Raw genomic sequence first — 14,779 nt, forward strand, 5'->3', positions numbered from 1 at the left:
CCAACTAGAACACTTTTATGGTCACTTAACTTCTCCGTGTGTTTGTCCTGCCTTTTTTCTTTTAATGCAATGTTTTTCTATTGCCTTTCTTGAAGACAGGGTTTCACAAGTGTAGCCCAGGGTGGCTTTAAGCTTTCAAAAATCCACTATTCTCTCAGCTCTTGACTTTCGCATCTTTGACTGTTGAGAGCTTTATTTCTCGTACACTTTGGCTTTATCAGTCTTTTAGAAAACATTGTGAAGGCCGGAAACTGGGATGTTAATTTTTCTGTAGGTTATATGTTATCGTAACCCCCCCTGTAAAGAATTTGTGCAGTGCCTTTTCAATTGTTTTGGGACTTCCGGCTCTCACGGGTGGGTAATTGTCACGTGGTAGGTGGTGCCTGGCAGGGAGTAAAAATCTGCCCCCTCTCTATCCTGACACCATTAAAGACAGTTTCCCGTATGCTCTTTTGCTCCCTCTATGGACGCAATATGTGGGTGGCTATCCCCATTGTTTTTTTTTAAAACTCATTCTTGGTGCAGTGTGTTAGAATTCTATTTTTAAAATCTGTTCTTATTTCTTTTGTTCTGTGTGTATTCCTGTGTTAGGGGGCCACACATGTCATGGCATTCATGTGGAGGTCAGAGAACAGCCTCATGTGTTAGTCCTTGCCTTCTGCCTGGTTTGAGATGGGATCTCATGTTGGTCACTGGGTGTGCCGGGGTGGCCGTCCAGTGAACTTTTGGGACATTGTGTAGGTTAATTATCACATCATCATATATTCAATCATTTATCTCTCTCTTTTTAAAAAAGATTTATTTATTTTATTCATATGAGTGCCTTGTAGTGTCTTCAGACACACCAGAAGAGGGCATCACATCCCATTACACATGGTTATGAGCCACCATGTGGTTGCTGGGAATTGAACTGAGGACCTCTGGAAGAGCAGTCGGTGCTCTTAACCACTGAGCCATCTCTCCAGCCCCCCATTTATCTCTTCTATGCACATTGAACTGTTTCCTTTATCCCATAACCTCATCTATACATTTTATTTATTTTATCTACTTAGTGGTGGTAGGGTCTAAGCCTAAGGCCTCAAATATACAGGTAAGTACCCTGCCACGGAACCACACATCCAGTCCTCTGTGCAATGTGTGCCTTATCAGGACCCTGACTTAATTTTGGACATTTTTGCATTTGTAAATTTTTGTAATGTAGGAGAGTAATCTGGGGTTAAATGTTTTACCCATTTGTCTTGTACCTTTTGGATGAGTATGACTTCAGGGATTACTAAGACAGTTTTCCAATCCAGAGTATTTCTGTGGCAGTGTGGGCAGACCCCTCCAGATTTAGAGTAATAAATACTCACGTTTGTGACATGATTGCTAGTTCTTAGTTGTTGCTTTACTGCATGGGGACCTTTGTTGCTTTTCCACTTGATAAATGTTCAGATTGAAGCTGGTCGGCCATGTTTGGCCTCACAGGACAAGCAGAGAGAGCAGAGCAGAGCAGAGAGCAGAGAGCAGAGCAGAACAGAGAGAGAACAGAGCAGGTTCCTTCCCTTGGGAGTCCATAGCCTAAAGGAGGCAGACAGAGAAGCAGGACATGGGCAGGAGAGCTGTGGTCCAAAGAGAACATCTCTGCGAGAGTTAAAGGATTCATGAGGAAGTTTTTCCATGTTTCTCTTTCCATGGACAGAACCCTGTTCAGGAGTAGCAATACTGTCAGTGCTCGCTACCTGGGACATCCCCAGGCAGGGGAGCATGTGAAAGGCTGCTGTTAAAGACAGAACCACCAGTCATCCCAAACATCTGAAGACTGCATCTGACTCCCCGAGACACCAGGTTCTTAGAACAAAGGGTAAGACTTGGCAGGCTGAGTAGGTTTTGTTTTTCAACTCAATACAAACTGGAGTCATCCGGAAAGAGGGCACATCATCTGAAAAGATGCCTCCATTAGACTGGCCCGTTAGCAAGTCTGTGGGAGACATTTCCTTGATTGACGTGGGAGGCCCTACCCATCTCTGAGGGCTGTGCCACCCCTGGGCAGTGGTCTTGGGTTGGAGTTAAGTGAACTGAGTGGGCCATGGGAAGCGGCAGTGTTCCTCCACCGTCCCTGCCCCGATGTCCCTCGGTGATGGAGTATGGCCTGAGTGGGCAAGCCAAACAAACCCTCTCCTCAAAATGCTTTTGGTCATGGTCTTTATCAGAGAGATAGAAAGCAAACTAAGACTCCAAAGGTCTGAATGCATTGTGATTGATGCAACCATGCACAGGCTACTAAAAGCGGGGCCTCACATGGCACCCAGAGGTGGGACCAGAGGGTCAATGTGGCACAGCATGGGCGGAGCTCGGCATGGCCCTGGCGATGGGTGGGAAGGAAGGGCGCTGTCTGCTGAGCGCTGGTCGTTTCCCATGCAAATATCTAGGATACTGTGAGCTCGGACCGAATCAGGAACTGATGCAACCGTTTCCAAACCGTGAAGAAAGGCCAGAGTCTTCCATAAAGCAGCAGCTGGCATTTCTGACCTAGACAGACGAACCCGGGGAAGGTTTGTTTGAGCTTGTTTGTAGATTCTGGAAGGCGAACTCACCTACTCATATACCCTTGACCTCTACTGGCAGAGGTCATTCTCTTTGAACAACCAAAGTTCTAGAGGGACAGAGATAGAGAATCGAGGGAGGGAGGGAGTATTGGTCTAGTCAGCTACGTCAGCCAAATTCTCTCCCAACTCCCGCCCCTGGCGACCCATGGGTGACAGACACATCGCAAGTCACCTTCACATTCTGAACTTGCTCCCTTAAGGTGAGAGAACAGATGTCCTGTTTGGGTCAGCATGCTTGGGTACCTTTTGGATATCTGCACTAAAATACAAACTAAAATTGGTACATTGCATTTTTATTGTCTTCAAGTTTTCTGGAGGTTAACCCTGTTATTTGTCAAACACGTCCCCATCCTAAGAAGGTACCTTGAAGCTGGGCAGTGGTGGTGCCTACCTTTAGTGCTAGCCCTCGGGGGACAGAGGCAGGCAGATCTCTGTGAGGCCAGCCTGGTCTACAGAGTGATTTCCAAGACAGCCAGAAACCCTGTCTTGTGACTGAAGCAGCCTCTGCAAGCTGCTCTGAGTTTCCTGGCTTTGTCTTGCCACTTTTTAATAACGGGTCATCTCTAAACGGGAAGATCGGGCAGGCTGTCTCGGGACAAAGCTGAAAACCACCTCTCCTCAGTGCCCAGTTCTCTCTTGCTCATCATGACGGTTTCGAAGCATCTCTACCAGGCATGTCCACCAAAGTCAGCTGCAGGCCTCACGAAGCTGCCTTAGAACTCCATAGCCTGGGTTGGCCTTGAACCCACGGCAATCCTGACTTGGTGCCTGGATTACAAATGTGAGCCACAATGCCTGGCTCTCATTCTGCAGCTCTCATGACCCTATACAGTGCCACGCGGTTAAAATGAACACACATGTTCATTCATGTGAGTGGAGTTCATGCCAGCATTGGTCATATCCAGGCAATCCCCTCCCACCCTCGCCCTGCACCCCAAACTCCTCCCTACCCCAGTAATGAATACCTCTCAGGTCTTTTCCTTGTATTTCTACATGTGAGAGAGAACTTGTCTTTCTTTCTTTGAAAGGGTATCTCTGGTTATATCCATCTTCCTGACAGTGGCAGATGTCGGTCTTGATAGCTGAATGATAACAGCTCCGTGTATACATACTTAACAGAATCCATGGATCTGCTGCACTTGGGCTGGTTCTAGAGCACAGCTATTCTGTCAGGAGCTACAGTAAACACCGGTGTGCAGGCATTTCTTTTGGTGGTGTGCATATCCCAAGTGGAGATGTTTGAGGAAGCACCTTACTTCCTCTCAGTGGCTGCACCAATTTCTCTCCCTACCAACACTGCACGACTTCCATTTTCTCCACGTTTTGTCCTCTCCAGCGTTTATGTTATGACATAATCTACTTCAGTTTTCTAAGAACTTTCTTCATCACGGGGCCTCCCTTTCCACAGCAGAGTTGTCTCAGGGAGTGGCTGTGCCTCAAGTCACCTGTTCTGTTCTCCCTGATGGACCGCATGGTGGTGATGGGATGTGTGGCTGGGCCTGACTGGTGCTTTTATCTACTATGCATGTGGACACCTGTGCTCTTCCGAGGACGACCTGGAGAGCTACTTGTCATTCAGAGCAGCCCCCAGCCTGGGTTCTTAAAGACAGAGGGAATACGGAGAGGTGGGGAGACAGATACTGCTGGGCTGTTTGCTTCCCAGAACTGGTATATATGATCTAGAATCAATCACTGTTTGAACCACTGTATGCTTTGGCCGATGTTTCCAGAACACAGAAAGGACAGGGCTGTCTTAGGTCACGACTTGGCATCCAAGTTCCTGGCGCTTTAAACCATGGCGACCCTGCCATTCCACGGGGTGGAACTGGGGCCCAGATTAGCTTGGGGAACATCATTGAAAACCTCCCACTTGGACTCAGCCAGAAACCTCAACTGGTATCTTCCCAGTTTCCATTTATTTCCTGGCTACATTCTTGCTACATTCTTTCTAGAAAAGTCTCCTCCAGTGTTGCCTTCACTGGGTTATGCAGGCTAATGGCCCCCAGCTGTGCTGGCTCCTGGCCCTCTGAGGCCCAGGCATCCTCCGACACCAATAAACCTCCCTTCCTCCTTCCTCGACTTAACAATGATGGTGTTACAACTTAACCTATGAACAGGCTTCGGATTAGGAACCAGGTGAGGATGGTTTTTGAAGCCAATTCTGAGGCAGGGCCACTACGCAAATCTGTTCCCTGTTAGGGAGGAAGTGAGAGGCACCGCATGGGTTGTGTGCAGCTTTTGGAGCCTAATCTCCTCAGGTAAGAACCCAGTAACAGCTGTACTTGTACAATCAGACACCGCTCAGAGGTGGAGCAGGAGACCTGGGTGTTAGAATGGGGCAGGGGTGGGGTGGGGCCTGAGTCAGGATTTGGTGAAATCCGCCTACAAGGTGCTCAGAGAATCACTGCCAACCATCTTGGAACACGAGTCTCATCCTTCCTGCTCCACAAAAATCAAACCCCAGGGAGCAGATCCCTATCGCTGACTGTGCCTTGGTTGTCTGTGGATCATGAACATCTGACGGGGAGGCTGGGAGTGTGATGCCACTCAAAGGTAGGGGAAGCAAGTCAGATGACTCCATGCCAGCCTTTGTTAATATCCCTCAGGGCTTTGGACATACCTGTTACTTTACCTTTGCTCAAGTTTACTGTGACTTGACTAAATGGGGGACGGCCGTTAGTCATGGAACACTGATGATGTCTGAGTTGGTTGCCTATGTTTTAAGGTGTAGTTTTATTTACAAAGTGAGATGACACAGGTACAAACAGTATCTGATAACTCCATGTTCGTGAAAAGTATATAAATATATTACAGGAAATTATATATAGTAAACATTAGAAACGGATACAGTAAACATTGCTAGTTTCTCTTCTATGCCAATATTACTGTCATTAAAAGCTTAAATACTGGCTTCAAGTATCCCCCTATAAAATAAATCTACTTTATTAAAATACTGGAAAAATTTTGCTATAAACAGGATTTGGTACATTAAAAATAGACTCAGTGTGTCTTTGTAACAACATCCACTATGATCAAATGCTGTCTCCAGCCCTAAGACCTGCTTTGTCCGGTCCATGATAAAGGAGTTTTCATAACCATTGGAGGTCAAAGCGGCTGTAAAAACACAGCATCTTGACGTTCGCATCTGACGGGAGCGCTTGTCCTTCAAGCGCGAGGGACTAAACATGGCGGTGCGGCTTGGCCTTGCTGCTCTCGTGGAGTGGAGAGCAGGCGTCGGCTGGAGGCGTCCCGGCTGGAGGCGAGGAACCTTCAGAGGCTGCGCTGCGTCACTGTGGGAGCCCTGGCTGTGCCTTCTGTTCTTCCGCCTGGAGGTGAGTCAGGACGTAGAGGACGACTTGATAGCAAAAGACATACTGACCCTGTGGGGAGGGCGGGAGACAGAAGAGTTACTCGAATGACTTAACTTCATACACAGTAGGTGCTTGAGAAATAGGAACTTTCTGTCTAAATGCTGAATGTAAGGGTCAGTGTGCAGAACTGTGTAGTGCCATGGAAACTATAAACAAGAAAACTGGTGAGAGGAAGGAAGAGCCAAGGGGTTACGTGGACAGTGAGCCTGGATCGTATACATTTCCTAAGAAGCCTCCCCCTCTCCCTCTCTCTGATCTTGTTTTTTGGTGTTGGGGGCCAAACTGCGGGCTTGCTAGGCAAGCGCTCCATTACTGAGCTAAAATCCCCAATCTCTGAAACCTAGATTTCTCTAGTTTTATTGAACTCATCTTGTTTTAAAATGTGAAAAAGTTAAAAGCCACCCATCTACTAAAACAGATTTCTTTAAGTATTTCAGAGCAAAAAAATATAGAAATAAAATTAATATGTAATCTTTTAGGTATTATTTAAATATAAAATAATTTCTCTTTCAATATTTTTAATATAGAATAAAATATAGACGTTGATAAATGAGTCGTAATGGTAAAGTTAATTCTAAGCTGACGATAGTGGGATCTGAGGGTTTTTTAATCTGACAGGGAATTAATGAATCTGAAAATAAATGGGAAGAAATCAAATGGGCTGGAGAGATGGCTCAGCAGTTAAGGGCACACGGGCCGCTCTTATAGCGCATCAGGGTGGTTCCTGGCTCACAGCTGCCTGTGAGCACGGCTCCAGCAGATCTTGAACCCTGCAGTCTATTAAATGGAAAGTAACTCAGTTACGGCTGTTGCACACACGTATGTGAGTGAGAAGTCCGTGCAGACTATGACATCAGCAGCTTACCGGGAGACGGGACATTAGCTGCCTTTGGGATTCCTGTTGTGCATCTCGGTTTCAGCTTTCATGTACCGCCATGCTCACACAGACTTCTCTCACACTGCCTACCATGGGAAGTCCCTTCCCGAGTCTCTCCATTGTCACCGCCTTGTAGGCAGTCATCTTGCTTACCTAGTAACTCCCTCCCGGCCTCGATTGAACCCTGTGTGTCTCTCTGCAGAGGAGCTCCTATTTTAATGCTAAAACAATCATTTAAATCATTTAAAATGAGTGTAGTCAGGGCTGGAGAGATGGCTCAGCGGTTAAGAGCACTGACTGCTCTTCCAGAGGTCCTGAGTTCAAGTCCCAGCAACCACATGGTGGCTCACAACCATCTGTAATGGGATCCGATGCCCTCTTCTGGTGTGTCTGAAGATGGTGTACTCACATACATAAAATAAATAAATCTTAAAAAAAAAATGAGCGTAGTCTTATCACTCTAGGCTACAGGCCTGTGACAGCTGGCCTCTCACTCAGGAAATGACAAGCCCATCTGGCCTCCCATCTGGTCTCAGTTCCTCTCAGCTTTCTCCAGCCCAGTTACACCACACCAGACAGGCTCATTCACCCCGAAGGCAGTGGACTCTGCCGAGGACTCCCAGATCTCAGCTCAAATGTTACGTCTTTTGTAATAGATGTATTCTTCCACAATTTTATCCATGTACACAACGCGCTCTGATTCTTCTTTTGTCCCCTCCCCAACCATTCTTACGCCCACACCCTTGTTACCTCCTCCTCCCTATAAGTCCCTCTCTCTTGCTCATATCTTTCTTGTTTGTGATTCACGTATGTGATCCCGTGTTTGGGACTATCCCCTGGAACCCCGGGGGCTCACCTGTGGACAAAGGACTGAACACTGATTGGCCTCAGACTCTGAGGCATGAGGCACTAGGCCTGGCTGGAGTTGTATTCCTATCGATGTCCCTGTGTTTTGAGTTGAGTTCCCAGGCTGGCTGGCTTCCTTCACTCCTCTAAAGTGCTTATCACTTTCAGAGCTGCATGACAGCCTGTCATTCTCAGCACCCCATGGAGTGTCTCGGACTCTGTGGCAGGGTTTGTCTGACTCAATGATGTGCCCTACGCACTGGGAGAAACTTCTGGTGCACAGATCTCAAATGTCTGAAAGAACATTCCGGCAACAAGACCACCACTTATACAGATCAGCCCGGCTTCCTTAGCTAGAGACAGCTGAATGTTTATGGAGCCTCGATCTGAATCAAAACTCAGCACGACTGGAAAAGTGGCCAAGTTAAAGTCGGCAATGGGCATGTTTTTAAGAGGCAGATAAATGTGACTCTGGGGACAAGTGAAAATTATTGTTTTAAATCTACCTCATGGTAGATTTATAGATAGGAGGAAGGAAGGCGGAAAGACTTAGCAATGCTAGGCTAATCTTAGAACAGTGCGTTTCCTGCGACGGTGCTTCAGCTGGAGTCGGTTGATGCCATCCACGTTCAGTTTTAGGAAAGAGGGATGAACACAACAGTAACAGCTGTGGGAGCTCCGGGCCAGTGCCTGCAGTCCTCGGCCTCCCCGGGCTGAACAGGAAGTGTTCACATGACTCACACTCTGAGCCTCCAACATGTCCTCTCTCTGTGAGCAGCTAAGTGGGGACACTGCATTTCTTCTTTCTCCCTCTCCCCCAACCCCCATCTCCACCATGTGTGTATGTGCACATGGGTGAGGAGCCTTGGTTGTTGTTTCCTAGGTGTCTTCTCCTCCCTTCCTCCCTCCCTCCCTCCCCCCCTCAATGGTCTCTCACTGGCTGGAGCTCATAGATGCAGGAATGTGCCCTCCCAGCCTGTGCCTGGATTTTCATGTAGCTTCTGAGGCTCAAACCCAGGACCTCATGCGGTCATGACAAGAATTTCACTGAGGGGCTAATCTACCCAGCTCCTGTCATATTTTCCATTAAAAAAAAAAATTAAGGTAGCATCTAAAATACTGATTTTCTGAATTAGTCCTCAAGCTAAAGAAAGGTCCTTTATGACAAGAGATGTTGGTTTTACATCATAACATGGAAGGAAACCTTCAAAAAGAGATCACTGGGCAAAGGCTGGGGCCTTCCTCGATCCTCCGGTTCCCTGAAAGCTGAGGCGAGAGGACGTTCGAGCCTCGGTTCCAGCCTGGGCCATAGTAAGATCGTCTCAGAGAAAAAAGACAGAGAGAATACGAGTGTAAGAACAACTCTTAAACAGTTAGTCGCAGAACAAGTCCACTCACCTCGGTCTGCACCATGCCGTGCCTCTGTAGTCTCATGCAGCGCACCAGGTCAGAGATGTCGAACTGCCAGGGCACAGAGCAGAGCATCAGACACAGCCGGGCGCTGTGAAGGCGCTCCCCTGGGGTCTCCACCCCGCCCCTCCTCAGCGCTCTGCAAACTCTCCAGTACGCAATGACTTCCTCAACTGACGTTTTATGATGTACTGTTTCTAAGAATTGGAGTCTACTGTGTTTGAAAATCTTTTTTTTTTTTTTTTGGTTCTTTTTTTTTTTTCGGAGCTGGGGACCGAACCCAGGGCCTTGCGCTTCCTAGGCAAGCGCTCTACCACTGAGCTAAATCCCCAACCCCGTGTTTGAAAATCTTTAGTACAAGTTCTCCTCCTCTGAAATTTAGCTAATTTCTTAACTAAAAGTTAACGTAAGCAATATTCCTCACACACTGCTGTCCAGAATAGAATTCCATAACCTTATAATTTAGCTGACGCTTAACAGTCTGAAACGAGGGCACAATGGACTGTTGGGTCTGCCCCACTCTAATTATCATAGTTCATAATAGTATCAAACACTGGGTACAACTGCTTCATCTGAAACCCCTTAAGAGACAGTAGTTTTAATTGGTGTATATATAGTTAAATGCAAGATATTTTGGCAATTAAGGAGGGTTCATACTAATTTAGAGTCAAAGTAAGATTACACTGTTACTTGCTTTAGTAATGTTTTTAAAATATTTAAAAATTAAGAGTAACTACTTAGAGTAATAGATTAACATTAATTTTCAAACAAAAAATATTCATTTCTTATCCATAGATAACAAGGACAAAGCCCAATATTTTTCTTTTATAAAGTGAACTGTCTTTTGGACTTTGGTATTTCATCATTTCCTGTAGTCGTGGCAACAGTACTGACTTGATCTCAGAGAAGCTGTGAGGTAAAAACAGACAGAGCCTGCAGAGCCTTATTACACATCTAAATAGCCACATCACTGAACAGTTGGTCAAATCTTGTACTTACTTCGAGATCTTGGCTGATTAGCCCTAGGACCACGTCTATGCAAATGAGGGTTCCTGATCGTCCAATGCCAGCACTACAGTGTGTGATGACCGGGCCCGACCTACGGATATGTCTCATGTAGGAGATGAACGTGAGGAGGTCCTCTGGATGTGACGGCGTATCGTGGTCTGGCCAGGCAGTGAAATTCAGATGAGAAATATGTCGCACCTCCCCTGTCTGAAGGTGTAAAACAGTGAGTTACAATGTCACCTTGTCCCTAAGTCAGGTCCTTTTAGCATTATTTCCATCTTTCGAATCTGGGTGGTATACCCAGATTCGATCAGATCAAAAGAAAAAAAATGGAAGAGATAAAAAGGTATCAAAAACAGACGAAACTGGGCATGGTGGCGTATGCCTCATTTCCAGTTTTAGACCAAGAGAGGAGGACGAAGTGTTAGCTTAGGGTACACAGCAAGACTGTGGCTAAACAACAACAACAACAACAACAACAACAACAACAACAACAACAGGTAGGAAAGAAATATGCGGACTGTATCACCACGGCCCAGACCTAGTGGCTGGGGACGGTATCCAGGCCCTCAGGTACACTAGACAAAAGTCATACCTAACTCCTGAGGGCTCATTTAAATTAAATGTATGGCAATGTCAATCTCAGAACCTTTATTCTTTCTTTCCCATTAGAACGCCTCCTCCCCCAGGATCCTCTGTGGCTTTATTATCTGCTTCTGTTTTCCTTAAATGCAGCCTCTTAGGCTGTCCTGATTCCCTTAACCCACAGTCTGCACCTCAGTGTCCAGCAATCATTTCTTTCTGTTTCCTTTCCTCAGCAGCACTTTTAACACCAGCACCCACACATAGGCAGCAAGCTCCCTGGGGTACGGAACGGCTTCTTGCCTGATGTTAAAATGCTGGACTTGGGCTCCACTCCAGGGTTTGACTTCTCTACCACCTGTATGATGATATGACCAAGTTACTTGGGGAACACTGAGCAGCTAAGCTCATCTGAGCAATGGGTATAAACTCATCTGAGCAATGGGTATAAACTCATCTGGGCAATGGGTAAGCTCGTGTGGATTGAAACATCACATGGTGGTTGGTGCCTAGGAACATGAACAATTTTTATGTGTCAATTAAAATGTTTAGGCTTCATAAAAGACTAAAACCGCAAACACTTTGTAAATAATAAACTATAAAGGAAATTCTCACAAAACGTTTACACGATGCCAACAGAAGTGAATCAGTATACTTTAAATTTTTTTTCTAGAAAAGCTAAGGAAAGTTCAGTGGGTAAAATGCTGTCACATGAGTATGAGACTCTGAGTCTGGATCCCCAGCATCCACAGGAAAAGCTAGGCATCAGGATTGCCCTTTAACCCCAGTGCTAGGGGGGATGGAGGCAGGAGAATTCCTGGGGCTTCAGGGCCAGCCAGAGCACTCACTCTGCCAGCTCCCTGTTCAGCGAGTCTTTCTCACGGGAGGGAGAGCCACGGAGGAAGATTCAAACCTACAGACTGACCTACACATCTGTGCGCACACATGAACACATATGTACACACAGAAAAACAAACACTAAAGAAAGTTAAAGATTCAGTGGCTCTGCATAGCTCACGGGTACCAGGTGAGGGAACTCGACTCTCAAGAAACAGACAGCTGGCTGTCTGAGAGACGATCACTAGCTAACATGTACTGACTTTATCCGGAGAGTTTGACATGTGTGGACAGAAGCACGTAAATTGCAGCTGATGTGGCACAACTGTGCACACCCTTGGAATATGTAAGCTGCCTTCACAAGACATGTTTGTTAGCCACAGACTTTTTAACAGCTTGAATTAGTCTACTTAGATGTTGGACCTTGTGGGTGTTAGACAAAGCAGGTTTTGTCAGGTGTGCTGGCACACGCCTTTAATTCCAGCACGTGGGAAGCAGAAGCAGGTCAATCTCTTGAGTTCAAGGCCAGCCTACCCTGGTCTACAGAGTGAGTTTCAGGACAGCCAGGGTCACACAGAGAAACCTTGTCCTGAAAAAACAAAGATAGTAGTAGTAGTGGTGGTGGTGGTGGTGGTGGTGGTGGTGGTAGTAGTAGTAAGTAGAGGAGTAGTAGTGGTAGAAGTTTCTATGTAATTACAGCTTAGGAACTGTTTTGGGCTATTTATTCCTAAGCACAGACTGATGATCATGTCAGAAGCCCCATGATTTGTTCTGATACAGCATCTACCAGAGGTAACTGTAAGAGGGCCATACTTAAAACTACTGGATGCTGGGTGTGGTTTTACAGGATCGCACACTCCTGTAATCCCAGTCCCCAAGAGGAAGAAGCAGGGGGATCAGGACTTCCAGGTTGCTGTAGCTATATGGTGACTCTGGGCCAGCCCTGGCTACATGAGACCTGGTCTCACAAAAATAAAAAGCTAGTAGACGACCTGCTCCCACGTCATAGAGAGCGTGCAGGCCTGCTTCTGAAGAGGAGACAGAGCTTACGAGGGACTGACCTGAATATCCTCCAGGGCCATCACCCGCACCACGAAGCCCTTCAGCTGCTGCATTCTCAGGAGGGCCAGGCGCAGCCTCTCGTTGGCCATGGTAGTTGTGCCGAGGATGCTTGGCCAGTACCGCTGGCATTTGATCTTTTCTCCTTCCACCTCCTGCGTCATCATCGCTATCACCGTGGAGTTCTGCTCCCAAACCATCTGCCAGAAATCCCCCACGGTGGTGGGCAAAGGCCCCTGGCAAGCAATGTACACGAATTCCTGCGTCCCCACCGGGATCCTGATGAAACTGGCGTTGATGTATCCTCCTTCATCTCCAAGAGGCACTCTTGTGGTGTCATCTGTGAATGTCCACAGTACATGTCACCGTCATGTACTGTTACCACAAGTTTCACAAAAAGCTGGAGTCCAGGACCACAATGGCTCCTACAGCCCTCCTGGACCTGTCATTACGTGCTTTGATGGGGTGCATTTTCAACCAGCAACAGGCCAGGTTGTATCTTCTTTCTTTTTGTTGTTACACACTATCTAAATGTCAGCTTGGTGGCTTTCTATGATACTTGGGTTTACTAATATAGAGTAAGTATGCATTACTAATGTGATAACATGTAACAAAGTAAAATGAACAAACACTGATAGTTAGCAAATAGAGAAACAAAATAACACTGTTACTTCTCTGTCAGTATTTGGTGAGGAGGGTTCTCAATGAAGGGACAAACTCTTTCACAGAACAAAAGCTCGCTCTGAAATGGCCCTGTCAAAGCAGCTGTGAGGGACAATATTGGCATATCTAAGTCTTGTGTATATATGAGAACCTATTACTTTGTCACTTCATATTATTTATTTGTGTGGTTTTTGTGTGTCTGTGGCTGCCACCCACAAGTGTGGAGGATAGATGACACCTTAACGGGGTTGTCTCTCTCCTCTTAGTGGCAAGTACCTTTCTTTACTTGGCCTCATTTTTATTTTAAATATTTATAAATTTAATAAGTAGTTTTGGTGGTAACCAATTTATTCCTCGACTTTCATCTCTTAGTTCAGAGTTTGTTTCCTAAAAATAAATTAATTACTTTGTATTTATAGTGTGCCCCATTCTGCCTTTAAGATACAAATCTGCATGCTTTTCGGACTCATGTAACAACTCCTATCTACTTAATGCTGCATCGTGACAGGACTCCTCTCTGTAGTCTAGTCTGGTCTGGAACTCACTGGGACACACACTCAGTTAGAGCCACACTGGAACTCACAGGGACACACACTCAGTTAGAGCCACACTGGAACTCACTGGGACACACACTCCGTTAGAGCCACACTGGAACTCACAGGGACACACACTCAGTTAGAGCCACACTGGAACTCACTGGGACACACACTCAGTTAGAGCCACACTGGAACTCACAGGGACACACACTCAGTTAGAGCCACACTGGAACTCACTGGGACACACACTCAGTTAGAGCCACACTGGAACTCACAGGGAAGGATATTTTTGTATCTGTTCTTCCTGCGGTTTTCCTTAGTCTGCCCAATCAGACACTGATCCAAAGGCTTTAATTCTTGAAGGTTCTACAAAGTAACGAAATGGACATAAGGTTAAATTTGTCGACTAAAGCAATAATTTAGTCAAGAGAAATGCTTCTACTGCACCAAGCAGGGCTGGGCTGCTTACAGATTTGTAAGCTGTTGCCGAATGAATTAACTGCAAGAACCTCTGACTGGACAGGTCACAGTCAGCTAACTAGTACACAACACAGCTAACTAGTACACAGCACAGCTAACTAATTCACAGCACAGCTAACTAGTATACAGCACAGCTAACTAATATACAGCATAGCTAACTAGTACACAGTTTAAAACTGTGTATAATCCTAAAAGAAAAAAACCTACAAAAGCAAGTCTGGCTTAGGCAACATCTGGAGTATTTTCTCAGACCACGGTGAGTGGTTTTACTGTCGTGGACAGTCCACTGTGCAAATAGTCAATTCTTCTTTCCATGACTGCTTCTACATATACGTAAGGCACTGGAAGGCACTGCTGGACGTGTCGGGAACATGGTGACCTGCCCTTTAGAGACTGAGATCCTGGGGGAGGGGAGCAGAGCTGTGTGTGCTTCGGGCGGAGGCGCTGTGGTGGAGCCTCTGTGATAATGATGTTTGTCCCCAAACCTTAGAGAACATACAACCACTTCTACAAAGCGAGTCT

The 14,779-nt window shown here is 46.3% G+C and overlaps 1 protein-coding gene across 11 annotated transcripts in view; it reads right to left on the reverse strand.

The window, feature by feature from the left end:
- Positions 1-5,302: 5,302 nt before the first annotated feature.
- Positions 5,303-14,779, reverse strand: part of Ptpn13 (protein tyrosine phosphatase, non-receptor type 13) — a 174,295-nt gene continuing 164,818 nt past the window's right edge. For all 11 annotated transcript variants that reach the window (NM_001100789.1, XM_087584017.1, XM_087584016.1 and 8 more), the window contains 5 exon segments: positions 5,303-5,968; positions 9,081-9,143; positions 10,092-10,307; positions 12,581-12,918; positions 14,053-14,143. In NM_001100789.1, the coding sequence (NP_001094259.1) occupies positions 5,876-5,968; positions 9,081-9,143; positions 10,092-10,307; positions 12,581-12,918; positions 14,053-14,143 (801 nt within the window). In that variant the 3' untranslated portion in view covers positions 5,303-5,875.

The sequence above is a fragment of the Rattus norvegicus genome, chromosome 14 (assembly GCF_021556685.1).
Source record: "Rattus norvegicus strain SHRSP/BbbUtx chromosome 14, alternate assembly SHRSP_T2T, whole genome shotgun sequence".
Classification (NCBI taxonomy): Eukaryota; Metazoa; Chordata; class Mammalia; order Rodentia; family Muridae; genus Rattus; species Rattus norvegicus.